The sequence below is a fragment of the Haematobia irritans genome, unplaced genomic scaffold (genome assembly GCF_050003625.1).
Source record: "Haematobia irritans isolate KBUSLIRL unplaced genomic scaffold, ASM5000362v1 scaffold_8, whole genome shotgun sequence".
Lineage (NCBI taxonomy): Eukaryota > Metazoa > Arthropoda > Insecta > Diptera > Muscidae > Haematobia > Haematobia irritans.
The window spans coordinates 244,626-266,825 of NW_027445841.1; the positions used below are offsets into that span (position 1 = coordinate 244,626).

The 22,200-nt window shown below is 34.7% G+C and overlaps 1 protein-coding gene across 1 annotated transcript in view; it reads left to right on the forward strand.

Annotated features, from left to right (window-relative positions):
* The first annotated feature begins 4,348 nt into the window (after nucleotides 1-4,348).
* The window catches only part of LOC142242846 (uncharacterized), an 84,977-nt gene continuing 67,125 nt past the window's right edge, over nucleotides 4,349-22,200 (forward strand). Inside the window, exon 1 of the mRNA XM_075314366.1 lies at nucleotides 4,349-8,106. Within this exon, the coding sequence (XP_075170481.1) occupies nucleotides 4,349-8,106 (3,758 nt within the window). The remainder of the gene's footprint in view (nucleotides 8,107-22,200) is intronic.

The following is a 22,200-nucleotide window of genomic DNA, read 5'->3' on the forward strand; positions in this document are numbered from 1 at the left end:
ATATGAAAAACTTCTTTTGGCCATATCTCCTTAAATATGGGTCCTAGAGCGAAAAGGACGATAATTCGTGACCACCCTCAAAAAGTTGAAAAATCCACCCAAAATCTAAAAAAATTGAAATTTTTATATGAAAAACTTCTTTTGGCCATATCTCCTAAACTAAGCCTCCTAGAGCGAAAAGGACGATAATTCGTGACCACCCTCAAAAATTTGGAAAATCCACCCAAAACCTAAAAAAATTGAAATTTTTATATGAAAAACTTCTTTTGGCCATATCTCCTAAACTAAGCGTCCTAGAGCGAAAAGGACGATAATTCGTGACCACCATCAAAAAATTCAAAAATCCACCCAAAACCTAAAAAAAATTGAAATTTTTATATGAAAAACTTCTTTTGGCCATATCTCCTAAACTAAGCCTCCTAGAGCGAAAAGGACGATAATTCGTGACCACCCTCAAAAAATTGAAAAATCCACCCAAAACCTAAAAAAATTGAAATTTTTATATGAAAAACTTCTTTTGGCCATATCTCCTAAACTAAGCGTCCTAGAGCGAAAAGGACGATAATTCGTGACCACCCTCAAAAAATTCAAAAATCCACCCAAAACCTAAAAAAAGTGAAATTTTTATATGAAAAACTTCTTTTGGCCATATCTCCTTAAATATGCGTCCTAGAGCGAAAAGGACGATAATTCGTGACCACCCTCAAAAAATTGAAAAATCCACCCAAAACCTAAAAAAATTTTAATTTTTATATGAAAAACTTCTTTTGGCCATATCTCCTTAAATATGCGTCCTAGAGCGAAAAGGACGATAATTCCTGACCACCCTCAAAAAGTTGAAAAATCCACCCAAAACCTAAAAAAATTTAAATTTTTATATGAAAAACTTCTTTTGGTCATATCTCCTAAACTAAGCGTCCTAGAGCGAAAAGGACGATAATTCGTGACCACCCTCAAAAAATTCAAAAATCCACCCAAAACCTAAAAAAATTGAAAGTTTTATATGAAAAACTTCTTTTGGCCATATCTCCTTAAATATGCGTCCTAGAGCGAAAAGGATGATAATTCGTGACCATCCTCAAAAAATTGAAAAATCCACCCAAACCTAATAAAATTGAAATTTTTATATGAAAAACTTCTTTTGGCCATATCTCCTTAAATATGCGTCCTATAGCGAAAAGGACGATAATTCGTGACCACCCTCCAAAATTTGAAAAATCCACCCAAAACCTAAAAAAATTGAAATTTTTGTATGAAAAACTTCTTTTGGCCATATCTCCTAAACTAAGCGTCCTAGAGCGAAAAGGACGATAATTCGTGACCACCCTCAAAAAATTCAAAAATCCACCCAAAACCTAAAAAAAATTGAAATTTTTATATGAAAAACTTCTTTTGGCCATATCTCCTTAAATATGCGTCCTAGAGCGAAAAGGACGATAATTCGTGACCACCCTCAAAAAAATTTAAAAATCCACCCAAAACCTAAAAAAATTGAAATTTTTATATGAAAAACTTCTTTTGGCCATATCTCCTTAAATATGCGTCCTAGAGCGAAAAGGATGATAATTCGTGACCATCCTCAAAAAACTGAAAAAAGGACGATAATTCGTGACCACCAGCAAAAATTGAAAAATCCACCCAAAACCTAAAAAAATTGAAATTTTTATATGAAAAACTTCTTTTGGCCATATCTCCTTAAATATGCATCCTAGAGCGAAAAGGACGATAATTCGTGACCACCCTCAAAAAATTCAAAAATCCACCCAAAATCTAAAAAAATTGAAATTTTTATATGAAAAACTTCTTTTGGCCATATCTCCTTAAATATGCATCCTAGAGCGAAAAGGACGATAATTCGTGACCACCCTCAAAAAATTGAAAAATCCATTTAAAACCTAAAAAAATTGAAATTTTTATATGAAAAACTTCTTTTGGCCATATCTCCTAAACTAAGCGTCCTAGAGCGAAAAGGACGATAATTCGTGACCACCCTCAAAAATTTGAAAAATCCACCCAAAACCTAAAAAAATTGAAATTTTTATATGAAAAACTTCTTTTGGCCATATCTCCTTAAATATGCGTCCTAGAGCGAAAAGGACGATAATTCGTGACCACCCTTGTTATCGACCGTATCAAGTACCAAACAAAAGCACACCACTGCTCAAGCATTTACAACGCTGTAACATCTGATTATCATACTTGTACTAAATTGCATACCCCTTTTATTTAATATATCCGCTTTATTAGCTTTACCCATTGTAACCTCAGGCGGTGTTACGCAACAAAATATTTAAATTTGTTAAGAAAGAAAACTAAGGTATAATTTGAATAATCATTGAACTATCAAATAAATAAAAACTTCGTTTTCAGAATTTTAAAGCTTACCGAAGGCTCAACGAAGTCGTATTGCTCTTAAAACTTGGTTTTATTTTCAACATTTCTTTAAAATTCTTAACTGGAAATATGGCGCAACACAACGCAACTTTGAATGCCCGGTGTACCCTGTGCTCCGATCCCGATGATGGAAATATGATAGGCTGCTCTAAATGTAATACCATTTATCATTATAGTTGCTGCGACTTAGACGAGGAATCTGATATCTGTCAATGGCTTTGTGAGTTTTGCTGTCAAAGCATACAGCAAAACTCCCTATTGAATACCAACAAATCACAAGAAACCCATTCTGTCCAATTTGCTGGAATAGCCGCAGCAAGTCAACATGATGAAACCAACAACGAAATTGCTGGCTCTTCATCAACTCGCCAAAACTCGCCTCTCCGTACTGGTTCAGTCATGAAAGATATTAACTCTCATATAAGTATAAAAAAACAACTCCAACTTAAAATGCTTGAAGAAGAGTTCCGGTTAAGAGAAGAGTTTCTGAGACGTAAGTATGAGTTGCTGCAGTCAAACGATGAAGAATTGAACAACGAGATTGAACACACCACGACTCTCTTTAATAATTATGCCTCTACGCAAGAGAGCCCAATAATTCAACAAAACGCTGACGCTGACAGAGGTTTACACAACCCTCACTCAAACTTGAGTGATAGCTACAGAGCTGATATTCATTCGCTCATACATCAGCCACAGTGCCAAAGCACAGTTATTCAGCGAGTTCAAAATAAAACTTCTTCCCCTCCATCCCTCTTTCCACAACCAATTGTAGAAGTGCCACAGAAGGAGAATGGAGCGAACATTCTCAATGGAAGTAATCAAAACAAAACAAATAATAATAATAACAACACCTACACCATAGCCGGTTGTCAAAACGCGAATTCTTCCAATTTTAGTAATTCACGTACAGAGTGTAATTTAACCACAACGCAAATCATGGCTCGGCAATGCATTTCAAAAGATCTTCCACCATTTAATGGGGACCCAAGAGAATGGCCCATATTTATAAGTGCCTTTGAACAAAGCACTAACATAGCCGGTTATGGCAACGATGAAAATCTAATACGACTCCAAAAATGTTTACACGGCAAGGCCCGGGACGCAGTGAGGAATTGTTTAATGTTACCTGAGATGGTTCCAGACATAATACGTACTCTGAAAATGTATTTTGGTAGGCCGGAATGTGTCGTAAGAAATCTTATTGACGAAGTACGTAAAATGAATATACCCAAAGGTAAACTCGACGCTCTTATAGAATTCGGGTTTGCTGTTAAAAACATATGTGCTACCATTCGCGCATCTAAATTGGACGATTTTTTGATAAATCCAACTCTTTTGTAGGAATTAGTTGAAAAGCTTCCACCCGATACCATATTTCAGTGGGCAATTCATTCTAAAAACATCACGCGTCCAACATTAGTGGACTTTTCCAACTGGTTGTATGACGTTGCTGAAGCCACATGCAAAGTTACGGTTCCTGTATTCGACAGCCTTGGCGATAAACGCTCATCGAGAAAGGAAACCCGCCTAAATGCCCATATAAACTCACCATTAAACAAGAAACGAGTCAACTGCATTGTGTGTGAGGAAAATCACAAAATTGCCGACTGCGATCAATTTCAAGCCTTCGAAGTTGCCGATAGGTGGAACATTGTAAAAACCAACCACCTATGTCGCATATGCCTTTGCAAGCATAGGGGACATTGTTGGTTTCGAAAGCAGTGCGGTGTAAGTGGTTGCACTGTTCAACACAACCCTCTATTGCACAGTGATGTCGGACTACTGGAGAAGACGGTAACTACACTTAATAACCATACAAACAAAGAAGGTGAGTCCTATTTTCGTATTGTACCCGTCACTCTTCATCACGATAATAAATCCATATCAATCAATATATGCCCTAATGGACGACGGTTCAACGTTGACTTTGCTTGAAGAGAATGTTGCTAACATGTTGGGGGTCCGCGGTACTATTGACCCTCTTTGCATACGTTGGACTGGGGATGTATCACGTCGCGAAGATAGTTCTAGAGAATTTGATTTGAAAATATCGTCGACACATAAAAATGCCAAAATATTTCCTATTAAAAATGTCCATACAGTTAAAAACCTCAATTTGGCAGCAGAGTCAATAAACGTTGAAAACATAAAGGAAAAGTATTCGTATCTTCGGGATATACCACTTATAGGTTACGCGAATGCTGTGCCCTCCATGATTATTGGGGTTAACAATCCAAACTTAATAGCTTCCATGAAAATACGCGAGGGCGGCTGGAATCAGCCCGTTGCCTCCAAAACGCGATTGGGTTGGACAATCTTTGGAGGAACACAGAAAAGAGTGTTCAACTTGAATATACACAAATGTGTTTGCGGAAGTGACATAATATTACATGATTTGGTAAAGGCGTTTTTTTCTGACGAAAATATTGGTATTTTACCCCCCGAAGCAATGCCAAATTCGAAGGAGGACCAACGCGCTATTGACATTATTGAGAACACATGTTCGTTTAAAGATGGTCGATACGAAGTAGGGCTCTTGTGGAAAAATGACGGGATAGTGTTACCACCGAGTTTAAAAACAGCTATGAAACGATTGGATTGCTTGAAACGTAGAATTTTGCGAGACTCATCTTTGGCTAATGAATTACAACAACAAATTTCAAACCTGTTGGAAAAGAAATATGCCCGTAAGCTTTCAAAAAGTGCCGCCGAACAACAGGGTGGAAAGATATGGTATCTGCCTACATTCATTGTTAAAAACCCTCAAAAGCCGAACAAGGTGAGATTAGTGTGGGACGCGGCTGCCAAATCTGGGAACGTTGCTTTAAATGATTTTCTCCTTAAAGGGCCAGATCTACTCATTCCTCTAATGCAAATATTATATAAATTTAGAATTGGCGCTGTGGCGATATGTGGAGACATTGCAGAGATGTTCCACCGCATTAAGGTTCAAGAAGAAGATGCATGCGCACAACGTTTTTTATGGTGGGGTGAAAACGATACAATTGATGTCTACCAATTAGATGTACTCACATTTGGAGCTTCTTGTTCTCCATTCATTTCACATTTTATCAGAAACAAAAACGCAGAAATTCATTGCCAAGAAATCCCGGCAATTTTAAACGCTATAAAAAATCAGCACTATGTCGATGATTATATTGACTCTACAAACACTGTTAATGAAGCTATAGATTTAGCTTTAGGCGTTCGAGAGGTCCATAAGAGAGGAGGGTTTCATATGCGAAACTGGGCCTCCAACTCTACGGAGGTTCTGCAAGCTCTAGGGGAACCCAGTGGATGCGAGAGCAAAACTTTTGAGGTAGAAGTCGGCATAAATCAATGCAATAAAATTCTCGGTTTATACTGGGAACCAAAAACCGACGTCTTTAAAATCAATTTAAAATTTGTACGCCTTAATCGACCGGTCCTCGTCGATGACATTGTTCCAACAAAAAGGGAGGTACTTCAGGTACTAATGTCTGTTTTTGATCCGTTGGGATTTGTCTCATGCTTCATGTCGTATTTAAAAATCGTCTTGCAAGAAATATGGCGTTGTGGAATAGAATGGGACCAGCCTCTTACAAGCGAACTTTTCGAAAAATGGAAGAAATGGTTGCAGTGTCTACCAATAATAACAAGAATTGAAATTCCTCGATGCTATTCACACTACCTGCAAAGTCCAAATTGTGTAGTCCAACTACACACATTTGTCGATGCTAGCGAGGAAGCATTTGCGGCCGTGTGTTATTTCCGAATTGAGTTTGAAGGCAAAGTTGATATACGATTAGTAGCGTCAAAATCGAAGGTGGCGCCCCTTCAACCAATGTCCATCCCAAGATTAGAATTGCAGGCTGCAGTAATAGGAACGAGGCTAATGAAGACTGTAGAATGTCATGGGATACAAATAGAACAAAGGGTTATGTGGACAGATTCAAAAACGGTTCTAAATTGGCTCGTTGGAGACCCACGGAAATATAAACAATTTGTGATGTTTCGTGTAGCAGAAATATTAAAGTATACAGATATTGCCAATTGGAGATGGGTGCCGTCAAATAATAATATAGCCGACCTTGCCACAAAATACAAACCACCAACTTATAACTACAAGGAGTGGTTCGAGGGCCCATTATGGCTAAAGAAGGAGGAGTCGAAGTGGCCACATAATGCTACAGACGCAGAGTTGGATATGACCGAACTACGCCCACGCTATTTAAACATACACTCGAGGAAAAATGTTTCTATTGTGATCAACTTCGACTATTTTTCTAGTTGGTTTAGACTTTGTCGTGCTATCGCTAACTGGTATCAGATTTTCGATTATTTATATTTGAAAGTAAAAAATGAAAATAGTATACGATACAATGTGGTCCATATAAATAAGGCAAAAAATTTTATCTACAAAAATGTTCAACTGTCCTGTTTCCCGGATGAGTATGCTGCAACACAAGTGGGAAAAGTTACGAAGGGAGCATTTGTTGGACTGCATGTTTTTATGGATTCGAATGGGGTCATCAGAGTGAAAAATAGAGCACAATATGCAAAGGAATTATGTGGGGTTCAAAAAGATCCCATTATTCTACCGTGGAACCACCATGTTACACGTCTCATTGTGTTACACTATCATGAATCTTATCACCACCTAAACCATGAAACTGTAATAAATGAAATACGGCAACAGTATTTTATAACAAGACTGAGAGTCCTTTATAAAACCACTAGGAGAGGTTGTCAAAAATGTAAAAATGATTTAGCTAAACCAGTTTCACCTCAAATAGCTCCTTTGCCTCCAGCTCGTCTAGGTGCATATCAGAGACCGTTCACATTTGTGGGTGTGGATTATTTTGGTCCTATTTCAATAGTATCTGGCCGGAAATCATTAAAGCGTTGGGGTGTTATATTCACTTGCCTAACCATCAGAGCTATACATATTGAAATAGCACACACCCTAACTACTGATTCTTTCCTTATGTGTTTGAGGAATTTTATGGCAAGGCGAGGTACACCTTCCGAAATTTATAGTGATAATGGAACAAATTTTCGAGGCGCCGAAAGATTTCTCAAACAAGAGTTGGAAAAAATAAATTATAACGATGTGCAGAGTGCCTTGAGTTTTAAGGGAATAACCTGGAGGTTTAATCCTCCCGCAGCTCCTCATATGGGGGGAGCGTGGGAGCGGCTGATAAGGTCCATAAAAACAATTCTTTATAAAATATCACCGTCACACAAATTTTGTGAAGAAAGTCTACGTTGTGCTTTGATGGAAGTCGAGCTTATAATAAACTCGCGCCCTCTTACTTACGTCTCGCTAGAAACTCAGGATGAAGAAGCAATTACACCGAATCACTTCTTACTAGGTAGCTCAAATGGGTCGAAACCATTTTGTAGCTCGGAAGATCTAGACCATAGGATGTGTCTCAAACAAAGCGAAATATTTGCTAATTTATTCTGGCGTCGATGGGTAAAAGAAATGATCCCAACATTGACTAGGAGGAACATATGGTTTGAAAAGGTCAAGCCGATTGAAGTTGGAGATATAGTTCTTGTTGTTGACGAAAACGCTGAGAGAAATTCATGGCTAAAAGGAAGAGTTATTGAAGTAATAACAGCAAAAGACGGGCAGGTGAGAAGGGCAAAAGTCAAGACTATTAATGGAGAAATAGAGCGCCCAGCTGCAAAATTAGCAGTGCTTGATATCGGTTCGAATTTGAGGTAAGATTTTTAAAATCTTACCGGGGGGAGAATTGTTATCGACCGTATCAAGTACCAAACAAAAGCACACCACTGCTCAAGCATTTACAACGCTGTAACATCTGATTATCATACTTGTACTAAATTGCATACCCCTTTTTTTTAATATATCCGCTTTATTAGCTTTACCCATTGTAACCTCAGGCGGTGTTACGCAACAAAATATTTAAATTTGTTAAGAAAGAAAACTAAGGTATAATTTGAATAATCATTGAACTATCAATAAATAAAAACTTCGTTTTCAGAATTTTAAAGCTTACCGAAGGCTCAACGAAGTCGTATTGCTCTTAAAACTTGGTTTTATTTTCAACAACCCTCAAAAAATTTAAAAATCCACCCAAAACCTAAAAAAAAATTAATTTTTATATGAAAAACTTCTTTTGGCCATATCTCCTTAAATATGCGTCCTAGAGCGAAAAGGACGATAATTCGTGACCACCCTCAAAAAGTTGAAAAATCCACCCAAAACCTAAAAAAATTGAAATTTTTATATGAAAAACTTCTTTTGGCCATATCTCCTAAACTAAGCCTCCTAGAGCGAAAAGGACGATAATTCGTGACCACCCTCAAAAAATTGAAAAATCCACCCAAAACCTAAAAAAATTGAAATTTTTATATGAAAAACTTCTTTTGGCCATATCTCCTAAACTAAGCGTCCTAGAGCGAAAAGGACGATAATTCGTGACCACCCTCAAAAAATTCAAAAATCCACCCAAAACCTAAAAAAAGTGAAATTTTTATATGAAAAACTTCTTTTGGCCATATCTCCTTAAATATGCGTCCTAGAGCGAAAAGGACGATAATTTGTGACCACCCTCAAAAAATTGAAAAATCCACCCAAAACCTAAAAAAAATTGAAATTTTTATATGAAAAACTTCTTTTGGCCATATCTCCTAAACTAAGCCTCCTAGAGCGAAAAGGACGATAATTCGTGACCACCCTCAAAAAGTTGAAAAATCCACCCAAAACCTAAAAAAATTTAAATTTTTATATGAAAAACTTCTTTTGGCCATATCTCCTAAACTAAGCGTCCTAGAGCGAAAAGGACGATAATTCGTGACCACCCTCAAAAAATTCAAAAATCCACCCAAAACCTAAAAAAATTGAAAGTTTTATATGAAAAACTTCTTTTGGCCATATCTCCTTAAATATGCGTCCTAGAGCGAAAAGGATGATAATTCGTGACCATCCTCAAAAAATTGAAAAATCCACCCAAACCTAATAAAATTGAAATTTGTATATGAAAAACTTCTTTTGGCCATATCTCCTTAAATATGCGTCCTATAGCGAAAAGGACGATAATTCGTGACCATCCTCCAAAATTTGAAAAATCCACCCAAAACCTAAAAAAATTGAAATTTTTATATGAAAAACTTCTTTTGGCCATATCTCCTAAACTAAGCGTCCTAGAGCGAAAAGACGATAATTCGTGACCACCATCAAAAATTGAAAAATCCACCCAAATCCTAAAAAAAATTGAAATTTTTATATGAAAAACTTCTTTTGGCCATATCTCCTAAACTAAGCGTCCTAGAGCGAAAAGGACGATAATTCGTGACAACCCTCAAAAAATTGAAAAATCCACCCAAAACCTAAAAAAATTTAAATTTTTATATGAAAAACTTCTTTTGGCCATATCTCCTTAAATATGCGTCCTAGAGCGAAAAGGACGATAATTCGTGACCACCCTCAAAAATTTGAAAAATCCACCCAAAACCTAATAAAATTGAAATTTTTATATGAAAAACTTCTTTTGGCCATATCTCCTTAAATATGGGTCCTAGAGCGAAAAGGACGATAATTCGTGACCACCATCAAAAATTGAAAAATCCACCCAAATCCTAAAAAAATTGAAATTTTTATATGAAAAACTTCTTTTGGCCATATCTCCTTAAATATGCGTCCTAGAGCGAAAAGGATGATAATTCGTGACCATCCTCAAAAAATTGAAAAATCCACCCAAATCCTAATAAAATTGAAATTTTTATATGAAAAACTTCTTTTGGCCATATCTCCTTAAATATGCGTCCTAGAAAAGGACGATAATTCGTGACCACCCTCAAAAAGTTGAAAAATCCACCCAAAACCTAAAAAAATTTAAATTTTTATATGAAAAACTTCTTTTGGCCATATCTCCTAAACTAAGCGTCCTAGAGCGAAAAGGACGATAATTCGTGACCACCCTCAAAAATTTTAAAAATCCACCCAAAACCTAAAGAAATTTAAATTTTTATATGAAAAACTTCTTTTGGCCATATCTCCTAAACTAAGCGTCCTAGAGCGAAAAGGACGATAATTCGTGACCACCATCAAAAATTGAAAAATCCACCCAAATCCTAAAAAAATTGAAATTTTTATATGAAAAACTTCTTTTGGCCATATCTCCTAAACTAAGCGTCCTAGAGCGAAAAGGACGATAATTCGTGACCACCTTCAAAAATTTGAAAAATCCACCCAAAACCTAAAAAAATTCATATTTTTATATGAAAAACTTCTTTTGGCCATATCTCCTTAAATATGCGTCCTAGAGCGAAAAGGACGATAATTCGTGACCACCCTCACAAAGTTGAAAAATCCACCCAAAACCTAAAAAAATTGAAATTTTTATATGAAAAACTTCTTTTGGCCATATCTCCTTAAATATGCGTCCTAGAGCGAAAAGGACGATAATTCGTGACCACCCTCAAAAAATTCAAAAATCCACCCAAAACCTAAAAAAATTGAAATTTTTATATGAAAAACTTCTTTTGGCCATATCTCCTTAAATATGCGTCCTAGAGCGAAAAGGACGATAATTCGTGACCACCCTCAAAAAATTGAAAAATCCACCCAAAACCTAAAAAAATTGAATTTTTATATGAAAAACTTCTTTTGGCCATATCTCCTAAACTAAGCCTCCTAGAGCGAAAAGGACGATAATTCGTGACCACCCTCAAAAAATTGAAAAATCCACCCAAAACCTAAAAAAATTGAAATTTTTATATGAAAAACTTCTTTTGGCCATATCTCCTTAAATATGCGTCCTAGAGCGAAAAGGACGATAATTCGTGACCACCCTCAAAAAATTCAAAAATCCACCCAAAACCTAAAAAAATTGAAATTTTTATATGAAAAACTTCTTTTGGCCATATCTCCTTAAATATGCGTCCTAGAGCGAAAAGGACGATAATTCGTGACCACCCTCAAAAAATTTAAAAATCCACCCAAAACCTAAAAAAATTTTAATTTTTATATGAAAAACTTCTTTTGGCCATATCTCCTTAAATATGCGTCCTAGAGCGAAAAGGACGATAATTCGTGACCACCCTCAAAAAGTTGAAAAATCCACCCAAAACCTAAAAAAATTGAAATTTTTATATGAAAAACTTCTTTTGGCCATATCTCCTAAACTAAGCCTCCTAGAGCAAAAAGGACGATAATTCGTGACCACCCTCAAAAAATTGAAAAATCCACCCAAAACCTAAAAAAATTGAAATTTTTATATGAAAAACTTCTTTTGGCCATATCTCCTAAACTAAGCGTCCTAGAGCGAAAAGGACGATAATTCGTGACCACCATCAAAAATTGAAAAATCCACCCAAATCCTAAAAAAAATTGAAATTTTTATATGAAAAACTTCTTTTGGCCATATCTCCTAAACTAAGCGTCCTAGAGCGAAAAGGACGATAATTCGTGACAACCCCCAAAAAATTGAAAAATCCACCCAAAACCTAAAAAAATTTAAATTTTTATATGAAAAACTTCTTTTGGCCATATCTCCTAAACTAAGCGTCCTAGAGCGAAAAGGACGATAATTCGTGACCACCATCAAAAATTGAAAAATCCACCCAAATCCTAAAAAAATTGAAATTTTTATATGAAAAACTTCTTTTGGCCATATCTCTTTAATATGCGTCCTAGAGCGAAAAGGATGATAATTCGTGACCATCCTCAAAAAATTGAAAAATCCACCCAAAACCTAATAAAATTGAAATTTTTATATGAAAAACTTCTTTTGGCCATATCTCCTTAAATATGCGTCCTAGAAAAGGACGATAATTCGTGACCACCCTCAAAAAGTTGAAAAATCCACCCAAAACCTAAAAAAATTGAAATTTTTATATGAAAAACTTCTTTTGGCCATATCTCCTAAACTAAGCCTCCTAGAGCGAAAAGGACGATAATTCGTGACCACCCTCAAAAATTTTAAAAATCCACCCAAAACCTAAAGAAATTTAACTTTTTATATGAAAAACTTCTTTTGGCCATATCTCCTTAAATATGCGTCCTAGAGCGAAAAGGACGATAATTCGTGACCACCATCAAAAATTGAAAAATCCACCCAAATCCTAAAAAAATTTAAATTTTTATATGAAAAACTTCTTTTGGCCATATCTCCTAAACTAAGCGTCCTAGAGCGAAAAGGACGATAATTCGTGACCACCCTCAAAAATTTGAAAAATCCACCCAAAACCTAAAAAAATTCATATTTTTATATGAAAAACTTCTTTTGGCCATATCTCCTTAAATATGCGTCCTAGAGCGAAAAGGACGATAATTCGTGACCACCATCAAAAAGTTGAAAAATCCACCCAAAACCTAAAAAAATTGAAATTTTTATATGAAAAACTTCTTTTGGCCATATCTCCTTAAATATGCGTCCTAGAGCGAAAAGGACGATAATTCGTGACCACCCTCAAAAAATTGAAAAATCCACCCAAAACCTAAAAAAATTGAATTTTTATATGAAAAACTTCTTTTGGCCATATCTCCTAAACTAAGCGTCCTAGAGCGAAAAGGACGATAATTCGTGACCACCCTCAAAAAATTCAAAAATCCACCCAAAACCTAAAAAAATTGAAATTTTTATATGAAAAACTTCTTTTGGCCATATCTCCTAAACTAAGCGTCCTAGAGCGAAAAGGACGATAATTCGTGACCATCCTCAAAAAATTGAAAAATCCACCCATAACCTAAAAAAATTGAAATTTTTATATGAAAAACTTCTTTTGGCCATATCTCCTTAAATATGCGTCCTAGAGCGAAAAGGACGATAATTCGTGACCACCCTCAAAAAATTTAAAAATCCACCCAAAACCTAAAAAAATTTTAATTTTTATATGAAAAACTTCTTTTGGCCATATCTCCTTAAATATGCGTCCTAGAGCGAAAAGGACGATAATTCGTGACCACCCTCAAAAATTTGAAAAATCCACCCAAAACCTAAAAAAATTGAAATTTTTATATGAAAAACTTCTTTTGGCCATATCTCCTAAACTAAGCGTCCTAGAGCGAAAAAGACGATAATTCGTGACCACCATCAAAAATTGAAAAATCCACCCAAATCCTAAAAAAATTGAAATTTTTATATGAAAAACTTCTTTTGGCCATATCTCCTAAACTAAGCGTCCTAGAGCGAAAAGGACGATAATTCGTGACCACCCTCAAAAATTTGAAAAATCCACCCAAAACCTAAAAAAATTGAAATTTTTATATGAAAAACTTCTTTTGGCCATATCTCCTTAAATATGCGTCCTAGAGCGAAAAGGACGATATTTCGTGACCACCCTCAAAAAATTTAAAAATCCACCTAAAACCTAAAAAAATTTAAATTTTTATATGAAAAACTTCTTTTGGCCATATCTCCTTAAATATGCGTCCTAGAGCGAAAAGGACGATAATTCGTGACCACCCTCAAAAATTTGAAAATCCACCCAAAACCTAATAAAATTGAAATTTTTATATGAAAAACTTCTTTTGGCCATATCTCCTTAAATATGGGTCCTAGAGCGAAAAGGACGATAATTCGTGACCACCCTCAAAAAATTGAAAAATACACCTAAAACCTAAAAAAATTGAAATTTTTATATGAAAAACTTCTTTTGGCCATATCTCCTAAACTAAGCGTCCTAGAGCGAAAAGGACGATAATTCGTGACCACCCTCAAAAAATTCAAAAATCCACCCAAAACCTAAAAAACTTGAAATTTTTATATGAAAAACTTCTTTTGGCCATATCTCCTTAAATATGCGTCCTAGAGCGAAAAGGACGATAATTCGTGACCACCCTCAAATAATTGAAAAATCCACCCAAAACCTAAAAAAATTGAAATTTTTATATGAAAAACTTCTTTTGGCCATATCTCCTAAACTAAGCCTCCTAGAGCGAAAAGGACGATAATTCGTGACCACCCTCAAAAAGTTGAAAAATCCACCCAAAACCTAAAAAAATTTAAATTTTTATATGAAAAACTTCTTTTGGCCATATCTCCTAAACTAAGCCTCCTAGAGCGAAAAGGACGATAATTCGTGACCACCCTCAAAAAATTCAAAAATCCACCCAAAACCTAAAAAAATTGAAAGTTTTATATGAAAAACTTCTTTTGGCCATATCTCCTTAAATATGCGTCCTAGAGCGAAAAGGATGATAATTCGTGACCATCCTCAAAAAATTGAAAAATCCACCCAAACCTAATAAAATTGAAATTTTTATATGAAAAACTTCTTTTGGCCATATCTCCTTAAATATGCGTCCTATAGCGAAAAGGACGATAATCAATCGTGACCACCCTCCAAAATTTGAAAAATCCACCCAAAACCTAAAAAAATTGAAATTTTTATATGAAAAACTTCTTGTGGCCATATCTCCTTAAATATGCGTCCTAGAAAAGGACGATAATTCGTGACCACCCTCAAAAAGTTGAAAAATCCACCCAAAACCTAAAAAAATTGAAATTTTTATATGAAAAACTTCTTTTGGCCATATCTCCTAAACTAAGCGTCCTAAAGCGAAAAGGACGATAATTCGTGACCACCCTCAAAAATTTTAAAAATCCACCCAAAACCTAAAGAAATTTAAATTTTTATATGAAAAACTTCTTTTGGCCATATCTCCTAAACTAAGCGTCCTAGAGCGAAAAGGACGATAATTCGTGACCACCATCAAAAATTGAAAAATCCACCCAAAACCTGAAAAAATTGAAATTTTTATATGAAAAACTTCTTTTGGCCATATCTCCTAAACTAAGCGTCCTAGAGCGAAAAGGACGATAATTCGTGACCACCCTCAAAAATTTGAAAAATCCACCCAAAACCTAATAAAATTGAAATTTTTATATGAAAAACTTCTTTTGGCCATATCTCCTTAAATATGGGTCCTAGAGCGAAAAGGACGATAATTCGTGACCACCCTCAAAAAGTTGAAAAATCCACCCAAAACCTAAAAAAATTGAAATTTTTATATGAAAAACTTCTTTTGGCCATATCTCCTTAAATATGCGTCCTAGAGCGAAAAGGACGATAATTCGTGACCACCCTCAAAAAATTGAAAAATCCACCCAAAACCTAAAAAAATTGAATTTTTATATGAAAAACTTCTTTTGGCCATATCTCCTAAACTAAGCGTCCTAGAGCGAAAAGGACGATAATTCGTGACCACCCTCAAAAAATTCAAAAATCCACCCAAAACCTAAAAAAATTGAAATTTTTATATGAAAAACTTCTTTTGGCCATATCTCCTAAACTAAGCGTCCTAGAGCGAAAAGGACGATAATTCGTGACCATCCTCAAAAAATTGAAAAATCCACCCATAACCTAAAAAAATTGAAATTTTTATATGAAAAACTTCTTTTGGCCATATCTCCTTAAATATGCGTCCTAGAGCGAAAAGGACGATAATTCGTGACCACCCTCAAAAAATTTAAAAATCCACCCAAAACCTAAAAAAATTTTAATTTTTATATGAAAAACTTCTTTTGGCCATATCTCCTTAAATATGCGTCCTAGAGCGAAAAGGACGATAATTCGTGACCACCCTCAAAAATTTGAAAAATCCACCCAAAACCTAAAAAAATTGAAATTTTTATATGAAAAACTTCTTTTGGCCATATCTCCTAAACTAAGCGTCCTAGAGCGAAAAAGACGATAATTCGTGACCACCATCAAAAATTGAAAAATCCACCCAAATCCTAAAAAAATTTAAATTTTTATATGAAAAACTTCTTTTGGCCATATCTCCTAAACTAAGCGTCCTAGAGCGAAAAGGACGATAATTCGTGACCACCCTCAAAAATTTGAAAAATCCACCCAAAACCTAAAAAAATTGAAATTTTTATATGAAAAACTTCTTTTGGCCATATCTCCTTAAATATGCGTCCTAGAGCGAAAAGGACGATATTTCGTGACCACCCTCAAAAAATTTAAAAATCCACCTAAAACCTAAAAAAATTTAAATTTTTATATGAAAAACTTCTTTTGGCCATATCTCCTTAAATATGCGTCCTAGAGCGAAAAGGACGATAATTCGTGACCACCCTCAAAAATTTGAAAAATCCACCCAAAACCTAATAAAATTGAAATTTTTATATGAAAAACTTCTTTTGGCCATATCTCCTTAAATATGGGTCCTAGAGCGAAAAGGACGATAATTCGTGACCACCCTCAAAAAGTTGAAAAATCCACCCAAAACCTAAAAAAATTGAAATTTTTATATGAAAAACTTCTTTTGGCCATATCTCCTAAACTAAGCCTCCTAGAGCGAAAAGGACGATAATTCGTGACCACCCTCAAAAAATTCAAAAATCCACCCAAAACCTAAAAAAATTGAAATTTTTATATGAAAAACTTCTTTTGGCCATATCTCCTTAAATATGCGTCCTAGAGCGAAAAGGACGATAATTCGTGACCACCCTCACAAAATTGAAAAATCCACCCAAAACCTTAAAAAATTGAAATTTTTATATGAAAAACTTCTTTTGGCCATATCTCCTTAAATATGCGTCCTAGAGCGAAAAGGACGATAATTCGTGACCTCCCTCAAAAAGTTGAAAAATCATCCCAAAACCTAAAAAATTGAAATTTTTATATGAAAAACTTCTTTTGGCCATATCTCCTAAACTAAGCCTCCTAGAGCGAAAAGGACGATAATTCGTGACCACCCTCAAAAAATTGAAAAATACACCTAAAACCTAAAAAAATTGAAATTTTTATATGAAAAACTTCTTTTGGCCATATCTCCTAAACTAAGCGTCCTAGAGCGAAAAGGACGATAATTCGTGACCACCCTCAAAAAATTCAAAAATCCACCCAAAACCTAAAAAACTTGAAATTTTTATATGAAAAACTTCTTTTGGCCATATCTCCTTAAATATGCGTCCTAGAGCGAAAAGGACGATAATTCGTGACCACCCTCAAAAAATTTAAAAATCCACCCAAAACCTAAAAAAATTGAAATTTTTATATGAAAAACTTCTTTTGGCCATATCTCCTAAACTAAGCCTCCTAGAGCGAAAAGGACGATAATTCGTGACCACCCTCAAAAAGTTGAAAAATCCACCCAAAACCTAAAAAAATTTAAATTTTTATATGAAAAACTTCTTTTGGCCATATCTCCTAAACTAAGCCTCCTAGAGCGAAAAGGACGATAATTCGTGACCACCCCTCAAAAAATTCAAAAATCCACCCAAAACCTAAAAAAATTGAAAGTTTTATATGAAAAACTTCTTTTGGCCATATCTCCTTAAATATGCGTCCTAGAGCGAAAAGGATGATAATTCGTGACCATCCTCAAAAAATTGAAAAATCCACCCAAACCTAATAAAATTGAAATTTTTATATGAAAAACTTCTTTTGGCCATATCTCCTTAAATATGCGTCCTATAGCGAAAAGGACGATAATCAATCGTGACCACCCTCCAAAATTTGAAAAATCCACCCAAAACCTAAAAAAATTGAAATTTTTATATGAAAAACTTCTTGTGGCCATATCTCCTTAAATATGCGTCCTAGAAAAGGACGATAATTCGTGACCACCCTCAAAAAGTTGAAAAATCCACCCAAAACCTAAAAAAATTGAAATTTTTATATGAAAAACTTCTTTTGGCCATATCTCCTAAACTAAGCGTCCTAAAGCGAAAAGGACGATAATTCGTGACCACCCTCAAAAATTTTAAAAATCCACCCAAAACCTAAAGAAATTTAAATTTTTATATGAAAAACTTCTTTTGGCCATATCTCCTAAACTAAGCGTCCTAGAGCGAAAAGGACGATAATTCGTGACCACCATCAAAAATTGAAAAATCCACCCAAAACCTAAAAAAATTGAAATTTTTATATGAAAAACTTCTTTTGGCCATATCTCCTAAACTAAGCGTCCTAGAGCGAAAAGGACGATAATTCGTGACAACCCTCAAAAATTTGAAAAATCCACCCAAAACCTAATAAAATTGAAATTTTTATATGAAAAACTTCTTTTGGCCATATCTCCTTAAATATGGGTCCTAGAGCGAAAAGGACGATAATTCGTGACCACCCTCAAAAAGTTGAAAAATCCACCCAAAACCTAAAAAAATTGAAATTTTTATATGAAAAACTTCTTTTGGCCATATCTCCTAAACTAAGCGTCCTAGAGCGAAAAGGACGATAATTCGTGACCACCCTCAAAAAATTGAAAAATCCACCCAAAACCTAAAAAAATTGAAATTTTTATATGAAAAACTTCTTTTGGCCATATCTCCTAAACTAAGCGTCCTAGAGCGAAAAGGACGATAATTCGTGACCACCCTCAAAAAATTGAAAAATCCACCCAAAACCTTAAAAAATTGAAATTTTTATATGAAAAACTTCTTTTGGCCATATCTCCTTAAATATGCGTCCTAGAGCGAAAAGGACGATAATTCGTGACCACCCTCACAAAATTGAAAAATCCACCCAAAACCTAAAAAATTCAAATTTTTATATGAAAAACATCTTTTGGCCATATCTCCTAAACTAAGCGTCCTAGAGCGAAAAGGACGATAATTCGTGACCACCATCAAAAATTGAAAAATCCACCCAAATCCTAAAAAAAATTGAAATTTTTATATGAAAAACTTCTTTTGGCCATATCTCCTTAAATATGTGTCCTAGAGCGAAAAGGATGATAATTCGTGACAATCCTCAAAAAATTGAAAAATCCACCCAAAGCCTAATAAAATTGAAATTTTTATATGAAAAACTTCTTTTGGCCATATCTCCTTAAATATGAGTCCTAGAAAAGGACGATAATTCGTGACCACCCTCAAAAAGTTGAAAAATCCACCCAAAACCTAAAAAAATTGAAATTTTTATATGAAAAACTTCTTTTGGCCATATCTCCTAAACTAAGCGTCCTAGAGCGAAAAGGACGATAATTCGTGACCACCATCAAAAATTGAAAAATCCACCCAAATCCTAAAAAAATTGTAATTTTTATATGAAAAACTTCTTTTGGCCATATCTCCTAAACTAAGCGTCCTAGAGCGAAAAGGACGATAATTCGTGACCACCCTCAAAAATTTGAAAAATCCACCCAAAACCTAAAAAAATTAAAATTTTTATATGAAAAACTTCTTTTGGCCATATCTCCTTAAATATGCGTCCTAGAGCGAAAAGGACGATAATTCGTGACCACCCTCAAAATGTTGAAAAATCCACCCAAAACCTAAAAAAATTGAAATTTTTATATGAAAAACTTCTTTTGGCCATATCTCCTTAAATATGCGTCCTAGAGCGAAAAGGACGATAATTCGTGACCACCCTCAAAAAATTGAAAAATCCACCCAAAACCTAAAAAAATTGAAATTTTTATATGAAAAACTTCTTTTGGCCATATCTCCTTAAATATGCGTCCTAGAGCGAAAAGGACGATAATTCGTGACCACCCTCAAAAAATTGAAAAATCCACTCAAAACCTAAAAAAATTGAAATTTTTATATGAAAAACTTCTTTTGGCCATATCTCCTAAACTAAGCCTCCTAGAGCGAAAAGGACGATAATTCGTGACCACCCTCAAAAAATTGAAAAATCCACCCAAAACCTAAAAAAATTGAAATTTTTATATGAAAAACTTCTTTTGGCCATATCTCCTAAACTAAGCGTCCTAGAGCGAAAAGGACGATAATTCGTGACCACCCTCAAAAAATTCACAAATCCACCCAAAACCTAAAAAAATTGAAATTTTTATATGAAAAACTTCTTTTGGCCACATCTCCTTAAATATGCGTCCTAGAGCGAAAAGGACGATAATTCGTGACCACCCTCAAAAAATTGAAAAATCCACCCAAAACCTAAAAAAATTGAAATTTTTATATGAAAAACTTCTTTCGGCCATATCTCCTTAAATATGCGTCCTAGAGCGAAAAGGGCGATAATTCGTGACCACCCTCAAAAAATTTAAAAATCCACCCAAAACCTAAAAAAATTTTAATTTTTATATGAAAAACTTCTTTTGGCCATATCTCCTTAAATATGCGTCCTAGAGCGAAAAGGACGATAATTCGTGACCACCCTCAAAAATTTGAAAAATCCACCCAAAACCTAAAAAAATTGAAATTTTTATATGAAAAACTTCTTTTGGCCATATCTCCTAAACTAAGCGTCCTAGAGCGAAAAGGACGATAATTCGTGACCACCATCAAAAATTGAAAAATCCACCCAAATCCTAAAAAAATTGAAATTTTTATATGAAAAACTTCTTTTGGCCATATCTCCTAAACTAAGCGTCCTAGAGCGAAAAGGACGATAATTCGTGACCACCCTCAAAAATTTGAAAAATCCACCCAAAACCTAAAAAAATTGAAATTTGTATATGAAAAACTTCTTTTGGCCATATCTCCTTAAATATGCGTCCTAGAGCGAAAAGGACGATAATTCGTGACCACCCTCAAAAAGTTGAAAAATCCACCCAAAACCTAAAAAAATTGAAATTTTTATATGAAAAACTTCTTTTGGCCATATCTCCTAAACTAAGCGTCCTAGAGCGAAAAGGACGATAATTCGTGACCACCCTCAAAAAATTGAAAAATCCACCCAAAACCTAAAAAAATTGAAATTTTTATATGAAAAACTTCTTTTGGCCATATCTCCTAAACTAAGCGTCCTAGAGCGAAAAGGACGATAATTCGTGACCACCCTCAAAAAATTGAAAAATCCACCCAAAACCTTAAAAAATTGAAATTTTTATATGAAAAACTTCTTTTGGCCATATCTCCTTAAATATGCGTCCTAGAGCGAAAAGGACGATAATTCGTGACCACCCTCACAAAATTGAAAAATCCACCCAAAACCTAAAAAATTCAAATTTTTATATGAAAAACATCTTTTGGCCATATCTCCTAAACTAAGCGTCCTAGAGCGAAAAGGACGATAATTCGTGACCACCATCAAAAATTGAAAAATCCACCCAAATCCTAAAAAAAATTGAAATTTTTATATGAAAAACTTCTTTTGGCCATATCTCCTTAAATATGTGTCCTAGAGCGAAAAGGATGATAATTCGTGACAATCCTCAAAAAATTGAAAAATCCACCCAAAGCCTAATAAAATTGAAATTTTTATATGAAAAACTTCTTTTGGCCATATCTCCTTAAATATGAGTCCTAGAAAAGGACGATAATTCGTGACCACCCTCAAAAAGTTGAAAAATCCACCCAAAACCTAAAAAAATTGAAATTTTTATATGAAAAACTTCTTTTGGCCATATCTCCTAAACTAAGCGTCCTAGAGCGAAAAGGACGATAATTCGTGACCACCATCAAAAATTGAAAAATCCACCCAAATCCTAAAAAAATTGTAATTTTTATATGAAAAACTTCTTTTGGCCATATCTCCTAAACTAAGCGTCCTAGAGCGAAAAGGACGATAATTCGTGACCACCCTCAAAAATTTGAAAAATCCACCCAAAACCTAAAAAAATTAAAATTTTTATATGAAAAACTTCTTTTGGCCATATCTCCTTAAATATGCGTCCTAGAGCGAAAAGGACGATAATTCGTGACCACCCTCAAAATGTTGAAAAATCCACCCAAAACCTAAAAAAATTGAAATTTTTATATGAAAAACTTCTTTTGGCCATATCTCCTTAAATATGCGTCCTAGAGCGAAAAGGACGATAATTCGTGACCACCCTCAAAAAATTGAAAAATCCACCCAAAACCTAAAAAAATTGAAATTTTTATATGAAAAACTTCTTTTGGCCATATCTCCTTAAATATGCGTCCTAGAGCGAAAAGGACGATAATTCGTGACCACCCTCAAAAAATTGAAAAATCCACTCAAAAC